This window comes from Apis mellifera, linkage group LG12 (assembly GCF_003254395.2).
Source record: "Apis mellifera strain DH4 linkage group LG12, Amel_HAv3.1, whole genome shotgun sequence".
Lineage (NCBI taxonomy): Eukaryota > Metazoa > Arthropoda > Insecta > Hymenoptera > Apidae > Apis > Apis mellifera.
Genome location: NC_037649.1, coordinates 4,812,979 through 4,837,825, shown reverse-complemented (window position 1 = coordinate 4,837,825; position 24,847 = coordinate 4,812,979). Strand labels below are relative to the sequence as shown.

Genomic DNA, 24,847 nt, shown 5'->3' with positions numbered 1-24,847 from the left:
TATAATAATTTAATGTTACTTATTTATGTGATAATAAAATTAAAAGCAAAATCTTTTTCTTCTTCTTCTTCTTCTTCTAGCAAAATATACCACCAATGACAAAATATTTTGTCAAAAACTATTCAAAAACTGAAAAAATTCCTGAAACAAGAATATTCAAAATATTTGAGATCCCGAACGAAAATATTCAAATTCCATCCTTTTCACGACAATTGGATAACTGTTTTTCGAAAAAGGGAGAAAAATTTTGGGAATATCCTAGAATTTTTGGGAAAAAAGAAACAAAAATAATAATCAATGTTTAACGATCGATGTATCCAAAGTTATTTGGAAATAATTACTTCCTTGAACGCGCGTGGCGCGTGGAAATACCATCGAGACGAGGAATGGCGGTTTCCGGGATCGCGAGGGCGCGATGATCTCACCGCGAAGAAACCCTTCGGCGCCGCGACCGTTAAAATCGCTCAACAGGACCGTTAACTTCGATTATCCCTTGCAATTAGCGAACTTTGGTTCCCCGCGAAATGGCCTCCCTCCATCTTCCTGTCAACGTTCACAATTTGTCCGCCATTAAGGGCTCATCGATCGGCGTGGCGCGACGCGCGATCCACGCGCGTTGATCGCTGCCAAGGGACCTCCTCCTCCTCCTCCTCCTCCTCCTCCTCCTCCTCCTCCTCCTCTCTCTTCAAGGCCTCCATGGAAATTCCACAGTCGCCAGGTGTGCGTTCGATCCTTTTTATTTTTTTCCATATCCTCCCCTCCCCACCCCACAGTTTAGAAAGTGATTGTGCGTTGTGGAAGAATCGAATAGCAGCCGTACGGCTAGCATTATAATGATGCAATTTAAAAATCTTTGCGGGAAGAAGGGAAAAAAATATGTAAAATGGAAATTCACACGGTGAAATTTCCGAGGATAAAATTCATCGAGAGGATCGGAATCTGATTCAAATATTCAGTTTTCTAATTAATTGATTAAAAGGATACAAAATTAATACCAGAACGTAACATCCTCTAGTAGAATGATTCTCTTCGAATAGATTTAAAGAAAATAAATAAAAAAAAATTCGAACAAAAATATTCACAATGAAAGCAAATGATGAATGATGGGAAATGGAAAACGCGAATAATATTGAATTATTCTCATTCCAAGGAAAATTGTCTGAAAGATATCAAGATTCATTAATTGAAATCTAAATTGTGAATCTTTTCTGGAATTATCTTAAATATATATATATATATATAAAGAATAAAACAACAAATTCAATTACAACAAATGACTGATTTGTTGAAATTGGATCGCGTTTATCTCCAACAAAAAAAAAAAAAGAAAAAAGCATTCATGATATGGCAAAGCAAAGGCGAGGCAAAGGGAAACATAAGGAAGAAAATTCCATTGATTCCTGAATAACACCATGACCGAGGGCACGGGTGGTTCGAGCTATTTCCGATATGGAGGCGGCATCAAACGGAGCCACAAATCACTCGGGAAGCACAGATTTGTCGGGGCCACGATTTAATTTGGCCCTGGATTAAGTTGCCCCGCGGCCGACCCGCTTGTATTACGTCTCGGATTTATCGACGCTTATTTGCGGCACGCGCGCGCTTCCACTCTCTCCTTTTCCTCCCCCACTCTCCCCTTCTCCCCTTACCGCCCTCCTCCCTTCTCTCTTTTCACCCTTTAAGCCGACAATCTAACTGGAAATGATCTCGCTGTTCGAGAAAAGATCTTTCCTTGAGCAAACTAACGGGGTGAAAGAAAGAGAGAGAGAGATAGAGATGGAAATTCATTGGCGTAGCAAAGGAAAGGATCAGGGCGCGAAATTTGAAATTGAACGAGATTAAAAAACAATTTCGTTACAGAGTTGGATATCAAAGTTATCGAACAACGAAGCATGCGTTTTTTTTTTATTAATTGTTTCTCATTAATTTAAAATTAATATTTATACAAGTATAATGAAAAATTCGTATGTCTTTCGAATTAATAAAGTCTCGATCTCGTCAAAAAATTTATTATGCTACACGCGTTAAAAATTATCATATTGTTGATTCTATAATCTCTTATTCGATAATTTATAATAATACAACTTTTGGTTTTAATTAATCAAATTACCAATATTTCTTTTTTCGAAAATAATTTTGGATATAAAAATCGAAGAATATCATCAGTTTGTAAATATTCTTACTTTGCATATTCATATTGCCAGTATTATTTTACATAATTACAAACCATAAACAAGTTTGTAATATAGATAAGACTAATAAGATTAAGGAGGGAAGGATATTGAACGTAATAAGAGGTAGAAAAGTTTGAAAAATTTTACCTCAAACATTAATAATTTCTTCGGTAACTATCTTTCAAATCGATGAAATTAAACGCAACTATTTTTTTCTTTTTCTCTCTTTTCCCCACCGTTAAAAGATAATCATATCAATTTCGTTTAATTTTTTTTTCCCCTTTCCCCCCCAATTTTTTCTTTTTCATTCCATCCCACTATATATCGCGGATGGAAGTCGTCGTCGTTGAAATAATAACCACGAATCAAGGGAAGGATAAAAAAAAGGAGGAGTGAACCCACCGCGAGGCGGGTTTGGCGGCAGAAACGGGCGAGAGAACAATCGGTTTTCCAATCGTTCAAACGAGCATTCGTGTTTTCTAATATTCCTTCGCCTCGTAACAGGCTTTCGATGTGATTGCCTGTTGCCCGCTCCCTTCTCCTCCCCTGCACGACGGCGAATGATGGATCGACGAAGGTTAATTAGTTACTGGGCGTTGCGCCGAACATCCGCCACAGTTTCCTGCATACGATTAATTAGATTTTCGCGATTTTCAGCCGCGTGATCGCGCGGAACGATCGCGCGGAGGAGACGTCGCCCTCCGCCGCGTAATGAAGAATAATAATTCTTCCTTAAGAAAATAACCAAGCACCTAGAGAATAATTAAAAGTTGAAACAAGAGGGGGGGGGGGGGGAAAGTTTAATTCCTTTCGCTTGCTTTCATTATCTCCCGGCTATCTTTTGCCAACGATTCTATTAAAAGATCCTCAACCCCTGCAAAAACCTGTACAAATAACCTATTGAAAATTTTCCGCGCGACAAATTTTCAACTCTAATTTAAACGAATAAAATGGATAAATTCGAAAATACCCCCTTTTTAATTCCGATATTTCTGAATAATAAGATAAACGATAATATTCTGGAATATACTTTACGCGTAATTAATATACTTTTTAATATAAAAATTTGAATAGGATTGAGTTTAAAATATTTTTAAGCAAGAACCACATTTAACATTACTTTTTATTGATTTCACGTGTAATTTTCTTCTTTCCTCGTGTTGAAATAATTTTATGGATCGAGAAACTTTGAACTGGAACTGGGTTGAAGAAAATCCTAGCTCGACGATATATTAAAAGTGAATATAATAATTTCACCATTTTCTTCAAAAGTTTCTTTCATTGCAAGATTTTCGAAAAAAAAATCCATGGATTCTCGATCAATTCCAAAAACTTGTCACGATGAAGGATGCGTCAAATAGGCCACGTATTGGCCACAATTACCGGCTCAAACGAAGACACCCGTCGTTCCGCGTGTGCGAGCACGGCAGGCGTCCGGGCGAACCCTTCCAGCAAACCTTCCAGGTCGTACGAGCCCCTGTCCAAATATCATTACTCGGCTCGATAGCGTATCAAACGCGATATTTGACTCGTTTGCCGGCCGAATATTCCCCGGACGGGTCGCCAATTGCTTTCACAGTTTGCACGAATACCGTCCACCTAGCTCCAGGTGGAAACCGATTGACACTGGCGCCCTCTCTCTCTCTCTCTCTCTCTGATCGCCGCTCGATCTTTGCCGACTTTCTTTGAGGGCCGTGTTTGCCCACGTTTCATTCATCCTGGTACCGCTATGTTCGGGCAACCGTTTGCACAATCCTTGCCAAATTCGTTGAACCGGTGATTCTAATTAATTTGTTATCCGGAACCAGCGTTTATTTTTCAACAAGAAAGGGTTCCGTCTCTTTCTTACGAGTTTTCCAGACTCGAGGATATAGATTTTTCTCTCTCTTTTTTTTTTTTTTAGACGAGGTTTGTTACGGTATATAAATAGGTGAATTATCAAGCGGGGTTCGGTCTGTTTGACGTATATCTAGCCGCAGCCTAAAAGGTTCGTACTTTCATCACGGTGATACCTTGTTAAAACTTTGCCAATCAGTTTAATTAGAATTTTCTAACTGTTTGGCTGGAACTCGAGATAGCGGAGTAAGCCCTGCCAGAGTAATGAATTCGATCACTACGTGGCTATAGCCACTCAACTTGGAAGTGAATTCAGGTTAGGTTCTTGGATTCGATATTTCGAATTCGATACGCTCGTATTATATTTCTTATTATTGTTGTTGTTTTTTATTGAAGGAACAACAACGATTACCAATTGTTTATCCTCCATGTGATTCCATGTTTTCGGTATTAACCCTTTAACGCGGTGCGTATCGTTTTCCTTTCTGAAACCGGTTCTCGAAACTCACCTCTGTTATTTCGTGACTCGAGGAATATTTTGGTCGGCGTGGATATTCTTCCAAGCCACCGATGCATAAATTCGGTTTCGTCCGAGATCTCTCCCGCCGATAGTCAAACCAGCTCGCGTGTATCTTTCACAATGAAAAATTTAGTTTTCTTTTTTCTTTTTTTTTATTCTGAATTTCGTATTAATCCATACACAAATTTTCTTATGTTATATTCGTAATAAAAATAATTTGCACGAGAGAAACGAAAGGGAATTTTTAAATATTTTAAAATTGTAAAAAGATTTATCTCTATTATTGGAAGGAAGAATTATTATTTGATGATCATGCAATTTATTTTTTAGAGCAAATTGTAGCATAATATTATTCAATTATATTTATCTAATAAATACCATGTTAATTTTATATACTTGAGTACGCATATTATATAATTTTTAGTAGTTTTAAATGTTAATGAAAATTGATCGATGTATTCGTGACAATCTTCTGATTGAAGATTAATGATAACTTGGATGGATAAATAATAATTAAAACAAGTATAAATAACTCTAATATTATTATTCAAAAAAAGAAAAAAACAGCCAATCCTTCGAAGAAAATAAAATTTACCTTGCATCATCTTCTATCATCATCAAGAGAATGATGAGAGCATGTCCGAGTTAATTATAGTTTATAAGTGAAACTTGTTATTTCTCGATGAGTAAAAAAAAAAAAGAAAGAAAGAAAGGGAAAAAAAAACAGCTTGTTTTGATAGAATTGTTCGAGAGAGTAAAAACCTTACGCTTATTAAAATTATCACGACTTGGAGAGATTATCTTTCTCGATTATCCCCCTTTCAATCCTCCAACAAATACCAATCGTCCTGGTTACGTTCTCAGCTCGTAACAATAATTCGATATTATAGTTGGTAACGTTTAGTAATTTTCACTGTAACTGCATTGTATTTTCACAGTACGATCCAGTACTGTCCAAACATCAAAATGCCCTCTAACTCCAATTCTGACCTGCAGAACTATCGTTCCCAACTTTGGAAAGCAATAGTAACTCGGCACAAACACTACCAAGAGTAAACGTCTTCAATCTTCAATTATTTCCATAGATCAAAAACAGATGTATTATATTTTCCCTATTTATTCAATCTATTCAATTTCAATTTCAATTTATTAAAAATCTTGTGGTAATTTCTTGTACTTGTCTCGCTATTATTTTTTTAGTTTCAAAAATGTGAGCAATTAAGCTCAAACTAGGACAAAAATATCTTTATACAAGATAATCCAATTCAATATATCTCTTCCTAATATCCATCTACATTTATTACATATTTATTATAGTTTTCCAATCTTGTCAAAAAATTGAAACAAACCAAAGTGATATTACTTGTCACTCTTTCCAAAAGATTCTGCAATTCGCGCATCATTATTTTGCATCATTTCGGCCGATTTCTCGAGAATACCAGTCGGAAACTTCTCTCCTCCCTTTGAACCTTCCGCGTTTCGCGAAAAAAGGAAAAAAAGGCCCGCATTTGTCACCAGACACGTATTAAACGAACGTTTGCGTCCGCGGTTCACGTTGACAGGGTTTCCTTTGAGGTTAATAATAGAGGCAACCGGCCGAGCGTTCTTAATATTTCAATAATCGCTGTAACCGGCTACACTTTATACATCCACCCGTTTCATCTTTGATGCTGTTCGACGATCATTCCGCTGAAAATCGCTTTTGCCGGCCCCTGCACGGTGGCGCGCTATCTCAGAATTTCGGATTCCTGGCTGGTATTATATTTGGACTAGAGTCTAGAGAGTTTTTAGAGATGTTGGTAAAGATGGGGGAGTGCAGATTGAGATTTTAACGGTACTTGGATCCTTGTAATCAAAGCTTGCCGGCTCATTTGTCTTCTTTACAACATATACGTATGGGACTATAAGGCTTGTGACAGAAACTCAGAATACGAATTTATATAATCAATTTTGTAAAAATTTGAGTTTCCTTTATCGAGAAGGCATATACATGTCCTCGATGGTATTACTTTTTATCGACAATATAATATACAATATAATATTCCAAGATTTTTTCCATTTTTTCTCTTCATCGAGGAACGCTTCGTGTAAAATATTTTTATTCGGAGATTTGTTTCAGTATTAAACTCGATATTTAAATTTATTCGAGTGAGAACGTTCGCTCGGATCAGAAGAAGAAGAAGAAGAGAGATTAAAAGGAGAAGAAGTTGGGTTTCGGTCTTGCACCACTCGTCGATCGACAGCCGATATCCGCAGCCGGACGAAAACGCCTTCCCCGCACGATCGATACAAGCCATGTTCGGGATCGCGTGTTGACAAAACGATGCCATCGATGTTCATTAAATATTCAATAGCCAGTGCTCTATGACAATTCACGCATCTGTCTTGATACCATATGGAACAATGGTATCGAATGGTTTCGTTACAAAGAAATTTAACCTTTTGCCATTTCTGCGGGAAGATCGTCCACGACAGGAATTAATTTGAATTAATTTTTAAGATAATTTGTTTTGCAGTTTTTTTTTCTTACTACTAATTGTTTAGTTTATTTATTATTAATAATAAATCAACTGTGACAAATTGTGATTCATTTAATCAACAAATTTAAATAACTTGGAAGTTTTTGGAATAATTTTGAAATTTTTTGTCTGTTAAGGTTTGTAAAAAATATCGATCACGAATAATTTTGCTACGTTCCTATTCTTTCCCGGATTATTGCAGAGATATTAATCAAAACTTCTGACGATAAATTATTTTATTTATCTATTGAAAACTTTTGATCTCTTAATATTAAAATATTTTAGCACTCTCGTAACTTTTTACGCCACAATACAATATTTACTTTATCAAACACTGATTAAGTTTCTTAACACTTTATATTATAACAAAACCGTATAAATTACCTCCCCTTGATAGCAGAATTTAAATTTTATCTTTAAAACAAGTTTCTTATAAAAATTAATCAATCTCCCCTCTTCTACAACACTTTCTTCACAAATATAACGCTCTTTCAACGCCTATATTTCGTCTCAAACACACCTATAATTTCAAATCAACGACCACCAACCATCTCCTTTCATCCCCTTAAAACAGCGATGTTCGATCGGGGGAAGAAAAATTCACGAACGAAGAGAGAGAGAGAGAGAGAGAGAGAAGCAGCTGAGGAAAGGAAGCAAACACAGTTTTTCGTCGCGGCGCTTTATTCGAGCGCGTACACGGGAACGACGTTAGTCCCCAGCATTGATTATTCCTCGAATCAATTCCGAGTGAGCCGTCCTGTCGCACGGCGACGAGGAGGAGAAACGCCGACGACGACGACGGTGGCGGCGGCGGCGACGAGTGTGCACAGGCAGGCCGGTGCTCTTGCACGCTCGCGAAAAACCTAATCGTTAAAGTAAAGCCCACATTACGATCTCGGGGACGTTTACCCACGATCGAGCCGCGCACACACGCGCCAGGACCCTTTCGAGCCGGGTGAATAATAAATGCCGCCGCGATCCTCGTGCCTCGGGAACGGCGTATATTTGTCCCGGCCTCGGTTCCTGCCTTCGGCCTTTCCTTTGACGTGGCCACTCGATAACGTCGATACTCATATTCCACGCCAGTATCTACGTATGCATGGCCGGTTAATCCTGGAAGGAAAGCCTGCATCGATGACCCGCCATTTTTTTTTCTTCTTCTCTTTAGACCGAGGCATAATGCTATTTCTTCCCTTATTCCTTTTGAAACTGCCTCGTGTAATTTTATAATACGGTTCCCTTTCTATTGGGTTGGCAACTAAGTAATTGCAGATTTTTTTTAGAAAATCAAAGACAATTTTTTCATGGAACTAAATAATCGCGTTGCCCATTTTGATCAATGACCATCTTTCAGGCAGGATCATAATCCCACGTTCATAAAACTTGTGGTTTTTATTAGCAAAAAACTGAATCAGGTACGATTTGATATCATCATCATTATTGAAATTTTTACCATTCAAGGATTCTTTTGTAAAGATCGAAACAAAAAGTAATTAGATGGTGCAAGGTCAGGACTATATGGTGGATGTGGCAAAACATCCCAACCAAGCTCCAATAATTTTTGCCGAGTGAATAAAGATGTGTGTGGCCTTGCATCGTCATGATGGAATACAACACCTTTTCGATTTGTCAATTCGGGCCGCTTTTCTTCAACTGCATTGTTTAATTTCGTTAGTTGTTCAATGTAGACAACAGAATTGATCGTTCGGTTGGGTGGTAAGAGTTCAAAATAGACAATTCCTTTGTAATCCCACCAAACTGGTAACAAAACCTTCTTTCGACGAATACCAGCTTTTGATATTGTTCGAGCTGGTTCACGTGGCCTGCTCCACGATCTTTTCCGCTTGATATTGTTGTAAACAACCCATTTTTCATCGCCAGTTATCGGTCGTTTTAAAAATGGATCATTTTCATTACGTTTCTTTAGCAAATCGCAGCTGTTAATGCGTTGCGTTAAATGCTTTTCTTTCAGTTCGTGAGGAACCCATGTATCGAGTTTTTGAACATAGCCAAGTTGTTTTAAGTGGTTTTCAATGCATGTATGCGATACATGAAGCTTCTCTGCAATCTCACGAGTTGTACTGTGACGATCCGAATCGATTATTGCTTTGATCAGGTCGTCATCAACTTCAACTGAAATCCGCAATTACTTAGTTGCCAATCCAATATTTTAAACAGGAGCATAGTACGCATTTTTCTCGGTTAGTGAAGAGAAATTAAGTCAGAAATTCGCCAGAAGATAATCGATCGTGGTAATTTCGATTCATCCCGAAAAAAAGGGATTCATCCCTTCTTTATTAAATCCGCGAGGCGAACCTCGATGGGGCGAATTGTCGTGGCACTCAACGGGCAAACCGAGGCAACGCCGGCGAGGAGAGGCAATTAGCAGCCGCGCGACGCTCGCCTCGTTATCTTTCCTTCACCGGTTCACTTCGCGATTTCCACCCGGGATCGATCCCCTCCCGGCTCGTGTTTTCTGAAACGTTACCGATCGAGCACCGCGATATATTCGAGCGCTGCTTATGCAATTACGGCCAAAGTGCCGCGGGGATACGCGGGCACGCGTCAATTAGTCCCCCGATCTAACGTTTCAATTACCGTCGAAGAAATATCGTCGAGGAATGAATGTAACGAAAGTATTATCTATATAGAAGTGAAATGATGATGATGATGATGAATAGACATGGATGCGGTTTTGAGGACGGTAGAAGAAAATCGAATTTTGATTGTGTTGTAGAAATGATGATAGTATATATGGAGAAATAAGGTGAGGAAAGAAGAGAGAATGATGTATCTTATTTCGAGGCTTCGTTTTCGAAAAGAAATATAAATATACGAGTTGGATAAGTTATGAATGAAGATATTTTTGAGAGTTATCCCTGTGAGATATTTGGATAAATTAATAAAATTAATAAAATAAGGAAGAATAGGGAAAAGGATATTTTTAAATACAAATTCGATAGTTTTGAAAAAGATATAGAAGCAATATATAGTTGTTTAGGAGGAAAGATAAGTTGATAAATTAAATTTTCTTAAATTTTTCTTCGCAGTCGAGAAGTGTTCGTTGCACAGGACAGGGGGAGGCGATCTCGCGCGATGGCTGTGTGTCGCTTAATACGCGGTTCGCGGTCGAAATACGGGAACACAAAGCTTAACGCCGTCAAAGGTAGGCCAATAATGCCGTGTTTGTTATCGACTATTATTAGCCAGATGTCCGGAATTTCGACTAAATTGCCGAGCAGAAATTCCTCGCCCGATCGAGTCCGCGTTTACCAGTTAATATCGAAATACGCCGTTTGAACGATAATAAAATCAACGGCCGGACAGTTTTCGTATCGTCCAGAGTCTCGATCGAGCATTATCCTTTCGTTACAGACTAAACGTGATCTATTGTTTAGGTAAATTAAAATACGAAAAATCGCGGAAAATGGAGAATTAATAAAATATGGAAGACGCTGGATGTACAGAAGATAGTGATAGATAAGAGTAAATAACGTTTCGAGTCGATTCGATTGAGCATTGACGGACAGATTTGAATCTTTTATAAGCATTCTGGGGGAAAAAAGCAGTTTCGAATAGATTAGAATTTAAATGAGTTCAGAAGTGGAATTAAACACTGGTCGAATAAATTATACGCCTTATGAATACCGTAATAGAATTTCTGCATTCGTTTAAAACCAATATTTTGTCTTGAAAGTAATTCTTGGAAGATGGAAGTATTGATAATAATTTTGTTACATAGAAATTATTTAATGGATTTAATCTATCTTCGAGATTGCGAAATTGCTTGAAATTTAATAAATAAGACTTTTTATTTCAGTATCTATTTATCGTAGCTACTCTAAAATCCATTTTCAAAGATATACCAACAAACACTTTAACATCTTATATATCAATTCGTGTAATCCGAGTATTAGATTGTAGTTAATGTCACGTGGCGCTAGTATCGCGATCGCCATATATATATATAAAGTCGTTAGAATTTCTCATGATGAAGCACAATAATGTAACAAGTTTTTTATTTTACAATAATTTAAGCGTTTTTTTATACAAATTAAATATTTAGTTTTTGAATAGTTACCAATAGAATAATTATATACTTTTGATATTCTTTAATATTCCTGTATGTATAATTCTTTGCAAGCATTTATACATGCAATGAGCGAACAATTACATTTCGCAAAGTAAAATATATTCGAATATCTTCTAAAGGGAATTTTTTATATTGGATTTCAAATTTATAAGTATGTATTGAACTTGATCCAGGTTCTGATTTTCTGAAATAAGATACGATCGAACCATTCCACCGCTAAAGTAGATCGTAAATTTGCAGAACATTTACGAAGATTGTTTTACGTACGAGTTTTTTCTCCTAGCCACAGGAATATTACCGTGATTATTATGTAGGGTAATGCAGCGGCGGACCATTGACTGCCATTATTGGAACGGACGTTTACAAACGGGTGAAATATTACTTTCATTAAGGTAGTCGTCCCTAAGGATTAGCAGTCGAAAGAACGTACAATTAATTATAAGATATTGTACCGGCATCCACGAAAGGAAATTTACGATCGCTTTTTGCGCTCCTCCGCCCCATCCTCCATTTCGAAAATCTCGTAACTGAAAATTACGATGTACATGTATATATCATTTGATACGCGAGATGTTTATGAGATAATCGCGAATTATTTTCAGCGTTTCTTTGGCAAGGTTTTTGCGAAGATTCGAGTTACAAAATAAATTACGTAGCAACATTGAGCATCATTTGCAAGTGAAAGATAAACAAAAAGTATGCGATTCAAATAATCTCTAGAATTTAATATCTTGAAACGTACGTTTCAGATCGAGAAATGCAAAATTTCATTGCAAATATCTAAGTAGCAAATAAATAAAATAAGGAATATTCAAATATATCATTCAAATGATATTATTTAAAAAGTAAGAATTATTCCAATAATAACCATTTCTATCAATAATACATTGTCACATTAAACACTAATATTCAGTCAAATATATCAAATTTCAATAACTAATCGAATACCAATTCCTCCAAAAAAATGTTCCTAATCGAAAGGTGAAGAGAAAGAAGTAAGAACAAAGAATTTGGAAGAAAAAAGACATATCCTTGGATCAAATTCTTCGATTGTAAAGGCGACACGTGGCGGTACACGGAGGAGGGAAGGACGAGTGGTGGATATATGGAAGAGGCAGAGAGAAAGAGAGAGAGAGAGAGTGAGACATGAAGGGTCGAAGAGGGTTAAAGGTGGCCCCGCAAGGGTGGGGAGGGGGAGGGCATCGAATATAGGTAGGTCGGAGGTGAGAAGGTGGCAGAGGTGGAGGTAGCAATTAACTTCTCCTCGCGAGATTAGAGCGAGATATTACGAGATATCGAGCGACTTAACGGCAACACGCGAGAGACTTCAAAGGCAGTAATAAACTGCCTCTAATGAACCCCTTATCGCTGCTACCACCACCACCACCCTCCACCAACTTCTTCAACGACCCACACAACCACCACTACCGTGGAAACCTCGCTAGCTCGGCGACGAACCAGGCCGCGTCTACACGATCCGCGTGCACCACCACCACCCGTGCCTCTCCTCCACCTCGAAATACTCTCCTCTCTCTCTTCAACCCCTCCTCACGCCGCGAACACGCGACACGGGGCGCGTTTCTTCTCCTCTTCCTCCGCTTTTATTTTTCTTCCGTTTCCTCTTTCCTCCTTTTTTTTCTTCCCAACCTCGATCTTTCTTCCAACTTTCCTTCCCTCTCCCCCTCGCGAGCGCTGTTGTCGCGCGAGCAAAAGGCGATAAGCCGCGTCATTACCGCGTCGATCGCCACTTCCGTCACGCGGAGGACGGAACTTCACTTCGCGTGCCGGCCGCCTCCGTTATTAATCCTCTTGCCACTCTTCGTAAATACCTCCTCCTCCTCCTCCTCCTCCTCCCTCCTCGGATGCTGTAATCGTTATCAACGAGACGTTTTTATCATCGTGGAAAGATCTCTCATCGTCGAACTTTTTCAGCTCGACGTTTCTCGACGACACGCAGAGTACGAGGAGAGATCCTCCCCACTCTTCCGTGAAAAGAGTGAAGAGCCTCGGTGCGCATTATATTGACCTTTAGCGCGTCATTGATCGCGTGTTGACGCGGAAATGGGGAGTGCACTTCGTCTCCCCGAGTGTACTTCGATCTGGCCAATCTCGTCTTTATTTTCTTTTTCTCTCTCTCTCTTTCTCTTCCCCTCTCCTACAGCCCCTTTCAAAGTGACAACTCTGTGACCGAGGAGAAGCCGCACGCCACTCGACCGCATCTACTCTTAATGGAATTACAAGCTACAAACCGGTCCCCGGGACCGCGAAAGGGTTAAGAAGCGAGGATCGGCGGCGACGATGATGTCCTCTCCTCGGAATCGCGCTCCGGCACGACGACGGCAGACGTAGAGACGCTCTCTCTCTCTCTCTGTCTCTCCCTGTCGCCGTGTTCCGTCAAGCCCAATCATGTTGATTCAACAAAGTACCCACCTACCCAAATTGCTGGAATTTGGTATTCGGCCAGAAAGACGGAGGCGGAACAGAGGGGAAGGGAGAGAAAACGGCGAGGGGAGAGCGGCAGGGTGGAGGGACGCAGAGGAAGAGACGGAGGGAGGGAGAAAGAATGAAGCGAGAGAGCGAGAAAAGCGGACAGACAGATCCAGAGCGAGCGAGAGAGAGAGAGAGAGAGAGAGAGAGAGAGAGAGAGAAGGGGTGCTCTGAAGCGGTCTGATTGCACATCTAGGCCAAACCAGCACCACGACGACGTCGCTCCAGCGGAAAGCCGAGCGATGATTGGCCGCTCTCTTCACTCCGCAACCCCTGCCCCTTCACCCTCCGTACACCTTCAATCCCTTCAGTCCTCGTCCGTGCACCCGAAACCCGATGGCGTTGGAGGCTGGGGGTGATTGGACGCATCTCGGTGATTGTGGCACCCGCCACCCTGCCACCCTCCCTCTTTCCTCCCGAAACTACCACCCACTCACCCTCCTCACCAACCTTCGTACACCCCAGTGTGTCCCGGCTCGAACCGTTCCCATACCTATATATATATATATATATATATATACATATACATATATATATATATATATATATATATATATATATATATATATATATATATATACACTCCAAACTCCCCCATTTCCCTCCCTCCCTCTCTCTCACTCGCTCTCCTCCCTCCCTCCCCCCTCGTGCACGGCTGTAAATCGAGTTTACCCTCTTGCCGTGGCTCAGCCCTTCAATCAAACTGATTGAAACATTCCTTGAATCCAAAAGAAACGAACCACTACCCTCCCTTCTACCCTCGCCTATCTTTCTCTCCGTCCCTCTTTCCTTCTATATCCCACCTATATATATCCCCCTCTCCCTCTCTGTCTGTCTCTTCTTTTCATCCTTCCATCCACCTCTCTCTCTCTCTCTCTCCTCTGTCTCTGGATCAACCTTCTCTTTCGCCTTCACTCCGCCATTCACTCTCTCGATCGCTCCCCCTCCTCTTTTATCTCGCTTCAGCTTTCCTTTCTTCCCCCCCACTACGAGTTTCTATCCGGATGTGCAATTCGACCGTCTCTGTTCACTCGCCTCTTCCTTCTTTCTCCTCCTCGGTCGCACACCCCCTCGCAACAGCAACCCCCGTACCGCAAGCCTGATGTCGATGCTTCTGTCGCGTCACTCCGCTACTCCGGAGTGCTACTTCTCTCAATTCGGATAGCGGCTTGTTTTCCGATCGAAATTTCACGGGGAAATTTTCTCCGCATCTTCGGGGGGTGGGGGTGGGAGTGGGCGCTCTCGCCCGAATTGTCGTGGCTGATTCGCGGAGTGTATACACGCGCACGCACATACACATACATGGATAGAGAAAGAGGGACACGTAGCCGTGCTCGGAGGAGTCGTTCCGTCAAAGGATTGTCTTTAACGATACTGCGCCTCCTAGCCGAGGTAAGCTAACGAGCAAACCGAACAGGATATTAAATTGAGGCAATCGTTGCCGGCAAATTGAACCACTTTTCCTTTACCTTACGCGGTGAAATGTGACGCCGAATTTTCTTTCGTGCATTTTAAATGTCTCTTCTTCGATTCGTAATTGGCAGACTTTGGAAATTTTTCTTTTATTTTTTCATATAGTTATTTCGATATTTAAACTTTAATTTTTCTTTTTTTATGCAGTAAGGGATGATTGATGGAACGTGACGTTGAATTTCGTAAATGTCTCTTCTTCTTCGATTTTGATAAATTTTTGAAAATTTATTGTGATAATTTCAAACGATTTTTAAAACTTGTTTTTATATTTAGCTATATAAAGCTTCTCTTTTATAAAAACTTGAGAAGCTTTTTTTTTCCTTTTTGTGATTGAAATTTTTAACGTTTGTTTATAGTTGTTTCACGTAAGAAAATAACAAAGTCAACTCTTTTTTTTTTTTATCTCTTTTGAGACTTTCTTTTATAAATTTCCTGTGAGATCTCGTGTTTCCTATCGTACGCCGCCTATGTGACGAAACGATCACCAGTTGGGTTAAAGTTCTGGGTATCCTCTGCAATCTATGATAGAGTGCACCATCTTCTCCAAAATTCTCTTTGGATGCAATTTTTCCATCGCTTCAAACTTTTCTGATTCTGACTTTGATTTCCAAAGAAAGATGTTCCACGTACAACTTCGTATAACTTCTGTCCAGAAGTGAAAATAAAATATATACAATCCTTTTTTCGATTTCCTTTTAATTTTATCATCAAAAATACGCAAGAATATTTCCAAGAGTACACGAGTACGAAATAACAGGATTCGAAATAAATTCAAACAGAATTTTTATTTCATCCTTCGTTTGCTGCATTTATCTTTAATTATAATATTTGAATAATAATACATTCTGAAAATGAATCAATGTTAATATTTCACCATATTATTTAACCCAGATAGTCATTATTTTATTTCACTATTGAAAAGACAAATTTATAGATATTTTTTGTACCCACAATTTCTATCTTCCAAAAATTTCTATCTTCCTTTCTACTTTTTTTTCTTCCCATTCAAACGTACTCTTCCTCGCGTCTCTTATTTCCAAAAAAAAAATAATTTATCCCTCGAATCGAATTTTACGAATCAGATAATTTCCGTCTCAAACAAATTTATTTTTTAATCCATTCCTCTCCTTTTAAACGAAAAAAAGTGTCCTATCCAACGATCTTGCAAGTATATGTACAGGATTTCCTTGGAAGCAAAGGAGATCCGCACGATCGCGTAATTAACGGGGACGTTTTTCCCCGCATTGTGATCCCAGCCAGGATCGATTTCCACGACGACAACCGACTTCCGGAAATACGAAGGAGCGCGCCACTGGACATCTAGATGGACGAATCCGTCTCCAATTCCGGCATGCGGGACGGAGACGCCTCGTAATCAAATATTGATACTACGCTAGACTAAATCGTTGGACTGTGCTAACAGATTAGGGCGTGTGTGTGCCGTTGCGGACGAGTCTGTCGCGATCGTATCGACGAGGAGGAGAAAGAGGAAGAGGAAGAGGAGGAGGAGGGCTACCATGACCACGAATACAAATGTTCACGAGGAATCTTATAACCGCTGCAATTCCGGGGAAAATGAAATTTTCTATCCTATCCGAGAGTAAGAAGTTGGAACTCGATACGTTCCTCGTCTTTGATTGTTTACAAATTCTTAAATTCGCGTTAGGATATTTCTTTCTTTCTATTATATATTTCTATCAGAAGTCGGTATTCTTTTAAAAAAATTAAAAAGTCATTACCATTATTTTTAGTTAAAATTCAAATTAAAGTTCAATTTCTTCTTTTAAATTATTTATAGGGATTCGTATATATGAATCTTCTAATCTTTGAAAAGGGTGTGTAGAGAAAAAAATTTGTTTGTTCAAGGAAAAGATTTTATTTTGCAAAGTAATACTTGAAAACATTTTTAATATTCCACGATCGGTAAATTGATTATTCCACTCGAATTCATTACTTTTGCAAATCAGTCGATTTTAATACCGGTTTGCATTTATAATCCGAGGAAAAGAATAAGTGGAGAGTATACACTACTACTCGTTTTGTTGCATATTTAATTGAGAGTTTATAAATGATTTAATGATAAAAAATATCTGGATATAATAAGTATTATAGTATATCTTTTCGATATATCGATTTCTCTATATTTTTTCCGACTAGAGAGAAAATTTCAAACGTTCCTTAAAGCCTTCCCTATCCCGAAACCAGTCCCCGTCGAAGATCGTAATAAAGGAATTAATTAAACGAAGTATAAAATTTCATAACGACCAGCCGACCCGTTTTACTTCGAACTGCCACGGGGCTGAATATTTTTCTTCATTGTCGACCGTTTAATTAATTCGTTCCATCCCCGGAACGCCGGCCAATTTCGTTTCGACTACGTGTCACTTTCTTTCATGTTTATCCAATTTATCAATTCTCGAATGATGACGAAACTTTCAATAAAAAAAAAGAAGAAAAAGAGAAGAAAGAAAAGAGGATAAAAATAATAAATTTCAACTTTCGAAATATTAATTTATACGTGTTCGTTCCTTTTTTTTTTTTTTTTTTAATGAGAATCAGCCGTAAATTCATCGAATTATATCAGGGATCGTTAACGAGAGAGAAAGGGAGAAAAAGAAAATTTCAGTTTACGGTGTGCTGTTTCTCGGTTCGAAGACCGAGATCGTATATTTTCCAGGTTTAATCAGAGATGAAAAGAAGCATCGTCTCGCGGTGAATTAACAGGTCGATGAAGAAGAAAAAATATGGACGGACACCCATTGGATTTCGTACACACCGGCTGCCCTGGCCAGATTGTGCCGATCTATTTTAAGGTGATGCCAACTAACTTCTGCGTCTGTTTCTCATTAAATTGCGCTTTGACCTCGAATCTTCTAAATTTGGAACGGTCTCCGCCGATTAACCGTTTTCAACGCGACTAGGTTTCCTTTTTTTCTTTTTCTTTCTTTCTTAATCAATTTCAGGAAACGAAAAAATCGGATCTGATTGCCCGCATTGACGAGGCATATTCATAGAGATCTTTGGTAATCGTTCAACGCTCGATTGTTAAACACTGGTGTCGATATATAAAAGTTAAGAAAGATAAACACTGTTATCGATAAAAGTTATCTTATAATTTTCAAAAAAAAAAAATAGAAAGTTTTCGATGGAAAGTTTTCTAACGCCTTTCGGATACTCGTAGAGCGGCGAGGTATATATAAAAGTTTCATTAGGACGGTTTTCTTCTTCTTTTTTTTTCTTTTTTTTCTGAAACCTTTTTCAATTCTCTTCTGTAATATTCAAATAACTCCGGGCAACCTCCATATAGAGTAAAGAACATTAAGGAAATTAACACGGTTTTTTCCCAGAGAAATGAGTGGCACTGTAATTATATTGTACCGTAATTACATTAAAAGAAACGAGTACTGAAAGTTATTAACTAAGAACGACAGCAGCGACCCCTTGAAAAAACACTTTACGATCCACAAGTTGGAAACTACCACTATTAGAACTTCTATATCACAAATCAAAAAGAAAAAAAAGAATCTTCTCACTTCATTTCCATATATTATTCATTACCTCTCGTTCGTTCTTTAGTTTTTACAAATTGCAAAATAAACAAAGAGGAACGATTATTTCTTTTTTCCTTTTTCACAATAATCGAACAATCTCCTTCTCCATACAATTTCTCCATACAAAAATACGAAATCGTATCGGTGACAAAATCGATGATAAAAATATATATATATCTAACGATCATGAAAGAAACTCGTGATTCCGCACGCGCGCGTTATTGCAAACAGTGTTTGAAGAGCGGGGCGAAGGAAGAGGCGTATATAATCAGCGGCTAAGTGTCACCGTGAAGTGACAGCTTCCTAGATTGCAGCTATTTTGCACGAGCGGAATGTTGATTGCACGATACTTGGAGCCAACGAGTCTGCTCGGTCGGTAATCGCCGATGCGCCGGAAGTGGCGCGATTAATTCACCCAGTAGCCAACCGTTTATCACCGTGAAAATGTTGCGTATCTATTATCCTTAATTTCTAGAACCCGTGCCCCGTTTATATAACCGATCGCGTAATCGCGACAGCTTTCCTTTTTTTTTTGTTTTCTTTTTTTCCCCTCATTGGGACAACAACTTTTTCACGACTTCTTCTACCGAGACGAGCGTCGTTATAATAATCGAACAGGCCAGATACGAGCCACGGCCACGGAATTAATCGGTCGGGCAATTGCGTGTCTGCGATTTAATGAAGCGCGGAACGCGACGTTCGTGCCGTGTAATCCTGTTTCGCGATCAATCAACGGCTGCGAGAGCTGGGACGTTTCAGACAGAGCAATCGGGTCATCCCCCTAAGTAATGCCAGCAGTTTCGAGCAATTGATAATAGAAACGGTGAAATGTAATTTGTAGTCGAAATCGGATGTATAAATTGTAAGATGTGGTATGGGTAAGGGAGTTTGAAAAGTTTTAAAATTCTATTCGTTGAATTGTTTGAATTGGACAATTGGATAAAATAACCTTTTTTCTTAATGAACTTTTGATTTAAATTAATAATTCGTGAGTATATTTGATATCAAGTTATTATATTTCTGATTATAATTGTGGAAGAATGTCTAGATGTATTAAAAAATATAGGCTTCTATCTATATCTGGTAGAAATGTTAGGAAATAGATAAGAAGATAACGTTAGTTATTAAATATCTCATGGATCGTTTGTTAATAAAATTCAATAGTTTCAATTTTCTAAAGTTTATCATTATACAGAAATTCGTTGAAGGAATTATACTTGGAGATTTCTTTTTGCCCGATAAATCGTCTAATTAATCAGAGATTATATTTCTCGTTTTCGTTTAAAAGTTTATTCATAACAATAAGAATAGATGGGACGTAAGATATTAAAGTTTTCGAATGCATAAAAATCAATAAGGAAAATGGACATTATTGGCATGAGTATTAACGCTGTGATTACCGGTGACGCGATACTAGCGCCGCGTAGCTATTAACTAATAGCCAATATGTTTTACTTATTTATTTATTTATGCATTTCTTCAACTGCTCATTACCTGTACCTTTTTTTTATTTTTCAAATACGCGAATCATTATATTTCTCCACAAACATAACAGAAACATATTTTATTAATACTTAACGTGAAAATTATGCTTGAAACTAACCGGTTATCACAGTGTTAAAGAATTAAGCAGCCAGCGTTACAGACATTTTCTCCTCAACAATCATTAATTACAAGTTACTCATTTTATACTTTTCAATTTCCTTTTTCCATATCGTTCGCGTTGAAACCACTTGAAAAATCGAATTTCCCCCCCCCCCCCCCCCATCCTTAACCCCATAAGTTCGTCTCGTAATTTCGCAACGTGTATCCACACGTGTCATTAGATCCATTGAATGCTAGCCCCAGGCCAGTTTGAAGAGAAACATGAATGCGTCCTTACCTTCTGTAGTCGCTTTTGCAGAGGATCATGCCGCTCCTGGTGTAGCACGAGTGGCCGATTTCCGCCAATGCCGCGCCACAGTACGAGCACTTGAGGCAACCGTTGTGCCAATACCGATCCATTGCGAGCAACAGCCATCTTTCTACTATTTGACCGCCGCAACCGGCGCACTGCTGGATCCCCGTTGGTCCGCTTGGGCCTCCTTCTTGCTGCAACAGAAAAGAAACGTATATTTTATATATATAATAATTTGCAATTAAAACATTTCCAACATATATCATAACAGAGTTGCCTTCCATTATTTAAAATGGAATGAATCTAAATATTTCATATCCAAATTTCATTGGCATTGAAAAAGAAATGAAAAATATTGAAAGAAATATTGTATAATAGAATTGATAATTTCTCTGTGTGAAATTTTCTATTAGAAAAAAGTAAATAATATGTCGGGGATTTCGAAATTATATTTCAACTGCTCGAATAAATAATTGGTTCATGCAATTAAGAAGGAATGAAGTTACTCGGTGACTTCAACTCTGCAGGACTCTGAAGTGCGCGAACTTCGCCAACTAACGGTGTGAAGTGGAAATTGATTTGTCCAAACAAACTGTTGAATGGTACTTTCATGGATACACATGAATCGATAACTTTTCACTTTGTTAAACAAATGAAAAACACTCGTAATTTTCCAAACATCATTTATCTACTTGTATAAAACACGGATGAAGTGCAACTTTTTTGTTTTTTTATTATTAATTCCATCTCGCAAAAACTTTCCATAGTTATATATATATATATATATATATATATATATATATATATATATATATATATATATATATATTCTAACTAACAGCTACAAAAAATAATTATTAAAATAATTGATTGTATCAAGAATATTCTTATATAATTATAATTAAAATGAAATATTAATTTAAAAAAAAAGAATATATCATTCATGAAAATGTTTTCGTTACTGAGAATAATATTCCACATACTATATGATATATACGTAACTGTACATATACATATAAATCACATTTAGCAGATTGATCGAAAATCGCGACATTTCTTGTTTTAATCGGACCTCAACTGTTTTATCGAGTGTCCATTGGCCGATTACGCAACGAAACTGATGTTGAACGTAATAACACTTTGCAATGTGAACCTAACGAATGATCAACGATTGCTTCTATTAGCAGAAATCAGAGGGAAACGAGAGAAAGAGAGAGAGAGAGAGAGAGAGATACATTGCTATAATTAATACGAAATCGAAAGTCATTAACTGGCGATAAATCATCGTGGTGCGTCAAGCGGGCAATCTCGGCGAACACTTAGTCGCTCGATTATGTAAACGCCGGTAAGCGTGAATAATCGCGGCTGACGTCGCTGATTATTAAAATATACGGCCATCCGATAAACCACGGTTGGAAATTGTCGTTGCTGTAGCGAGAACTCGTCGAGGCCTACCAATACAGAGAATTTTTGATGAAGATATAGTTGTACACCGCGCGAAAATATGCTTTTCGCAATTTTGTTATATTTCTACAAAGTAATTTTCCAAGTAATTTTCCAAACTATTATGAGACACGTAAGATTGATTTTAAGCATTCCGTTAAGATAATTTTTTAATATAATTTTCAAGAATTTTATAGTGTTATGAATAAGTGTAATAAGTCAAATATGTAATTTAATTCAAAATAGAGACAATAAATAATAATCGAAACGTTAAATAGAAGTAGATAAATACATTTGGTATTAGCTAAGCTTAGATACTTATATAATTTAAAATTATTGGATAAATAATAAAACGTTATTAAATGGGGAAATTAATTAAAATATGGAATATTATTAAGAGGTATTAGAGAATGTTAATATTATATAATTAAACGTTCCATTCCCGTGGATAAATTCGAGGTAAACTGTAAACTAATCCATTTCAAAATAAAATATTCGTAAAATGAAGTATATCTCAGAATGCTAGTGAAAATAACGTAATCAAGAGTTGCTCTGTTTCGCAAGTGAATCAAGAATTGTGGGCTATCCCCGTAACAATAACCATTAACACAAGCAATAATTCTCGAGAGCGGAAGAATTTTAAATTTCGAAATAAAAAAAAATAACTTTTTATTCTGTACAAAAAAAATGATCTTACAGTATCTATTAACGAAAAATAATTGACGAATCTCAAAAATTTCATTAAACGTGTCTTAAACCTATGGAACAATTAAGAGACAACTTTGTATGATTCTTTTGTTACGAGGAAGAAAAAAAAAAGTAAATAAATAAAGATAGTCTAATTGTAAATAATATAAGAAATTTTCCAGTAATGAAAGGACATTTGGACGAGACCAATTTGTTGGAAAGAAGGAGGAGAGCATGTCGTTTCAATAAACTCGAAATTCAAGGCGTACCTTTTCTTGCAGGTCATGAATATCATTAATTTCTGTCAATCTCATAATAAACTCTAAACGGATTCGAGGCTAAAGACCTACTTTTTCTTCGATTTGTCGTAACTCGAAAATCAATACGCATTTTAAACACATTAAGATGGGATATTTTTCTGTCGATGATAGATATATTGATTCTTGGCTATCTTTCAATCCAAAGAAGTGTTATTGATATTGTTATAAATAAAAATTCTTTTGTGTAAGAATTAATCTTAACGCTTCGATTACGTGTAATATTTTTAAATGGATACATTTTAGAGCAAATTATTGGTATACAAAAGTCGAAAGGTTTATTTATTAAGCTGTAAGCAATCCTAGTTTGCATAAAAGCGAGACGTACAATTGTTTATGATAAACAAGACTCGATTTTGCATATACTTTTTTTACCCTTCAAAGGATATTCTCGAATATCTTGTATAAATTACAAATAAATACATTAAATTTACCAGTTATTAATCATTATATCTTTCACTTACAATTTATCACTCGATGAATAATTATTTATATATTTTCTTCTTGTTATACCAACTTTAGCTTTTTCAGTTTCTGTCAATCAACCCTCCAAAAGGTGTCTATACGAATATATTAACACCCTATGTATGTTATAAAACTCCCATGCCCGGCCAAAATGGTAAAACTTTTCAAGCCCCTCGAATCCCAGGTTCCGTCACCTCTCACAACCTGTTTCGAGCAAACGAAACTATTTCTTTCGTTATTACACGCGCGTACCTCGAAAAACAGCGAGGGCAACTGGTTCCAAGGTTACTGGTTGATTTACTGGAACGATTTCTATGATAATCGGGCGGAACAAGTCGTAAGAACGAAAGGGCCAAGGCATCCTTTGATCGTCGTAAATACAAAATTGAGCCGATATCTGGAACCGTTCTTCCAGTGAAAATCTGTTGTGAAATCCTCCTCTCGTAATTTTAATTAATTAACCCCTTAATTAACCCCTTTCTCCCACGATTCATGAATTGATGATATGGAATATTCATATTTGCACTATTCGATGCATAATTTCTTTTCTTAATTCTTATTTAACGTTCGAGATCATTCGATGATGTCTTTTCCAAGAAATGCAAACAAAAAAAAAATTCTCTGCACCTTGCTGGATGGTAAAAATAAATTTTAGCCAGATAAATAATATTTTGCAAACATGTAATGATATAATATGTAAAAATATACGCGTTTATTGCGTGCGTATAATATAATTTAATACGTAAAACACGAATATAATATAGAATTGCTAATGATATTGCTAGTAAAAATGCGTAAATAAAAAAAAGAAAAAGAACGACACAAGCCGAGAGGACATAAGTCAGGGTCCGACTATATTATTTGTTTTACATTTGTTTTTTCGTTTCGTCAGTTCGATTCGAAGAAAGAATCAACTCGATGATGGGAAGGATCAAACACAAAAAATATCATAATTACAATTTTGAGTTTCTCTTTTCACTAAATTCTTCTATTTGCCGTACAGATATTCATCCGATTATTTAATTTCTCAAAATCTATCCCTGTTAAATTCTCTACAAATCGTCGAAAATTAATAAACAATCTCATTGTTACATCTCAAAAAATCCTGATCGATACGTTAATTGTCCATAAATTATTTTCCACGCACGTTGATTCACGAACACGTTTCGAGCAATTTTATTCGATGAGTAGAATCGTTCATCTGCGAAATGCAATATAAATCGAACGAAGATAATACCGAAATCGAAATTAGAAACAATCGGATGAGTATCTTATCTCTCCGATTGTACATACATATTAGGCATAAATCGCGGTTCAAAGAAGAAGAAGAAGAAAAAAAAGAAGAAGAAGAAGAAAAACACGGAAACGCGTGTCGCATACGTAAA

The 24,847-nt window shown here is 37.4% G+C and overlaps 1 protein-coding gene across 1 annotated transcript in view; it reads right to left on the bottom strand.

The window, feature by feature from the left end:
* Nucleotides 1-24,847, bottom strand: part of LOC413125 (LIM/homeobox protein Lhx9) — a 196,111-nt gene that overhangs the window by 58,300 nt on the left and 112,964 nt on the right. The window contains exon 4 of the mRNA XM_016915530.2: nucleotides 20,536-20,744. Coding sequence (XP_016771019.1) covers nucleotides 20,536-20,744 — 209 coding nt within the window. The remainder of the gene's footprint in view (nucleotides 1-20,535; nucleotides 20,745-24,847) is intronic.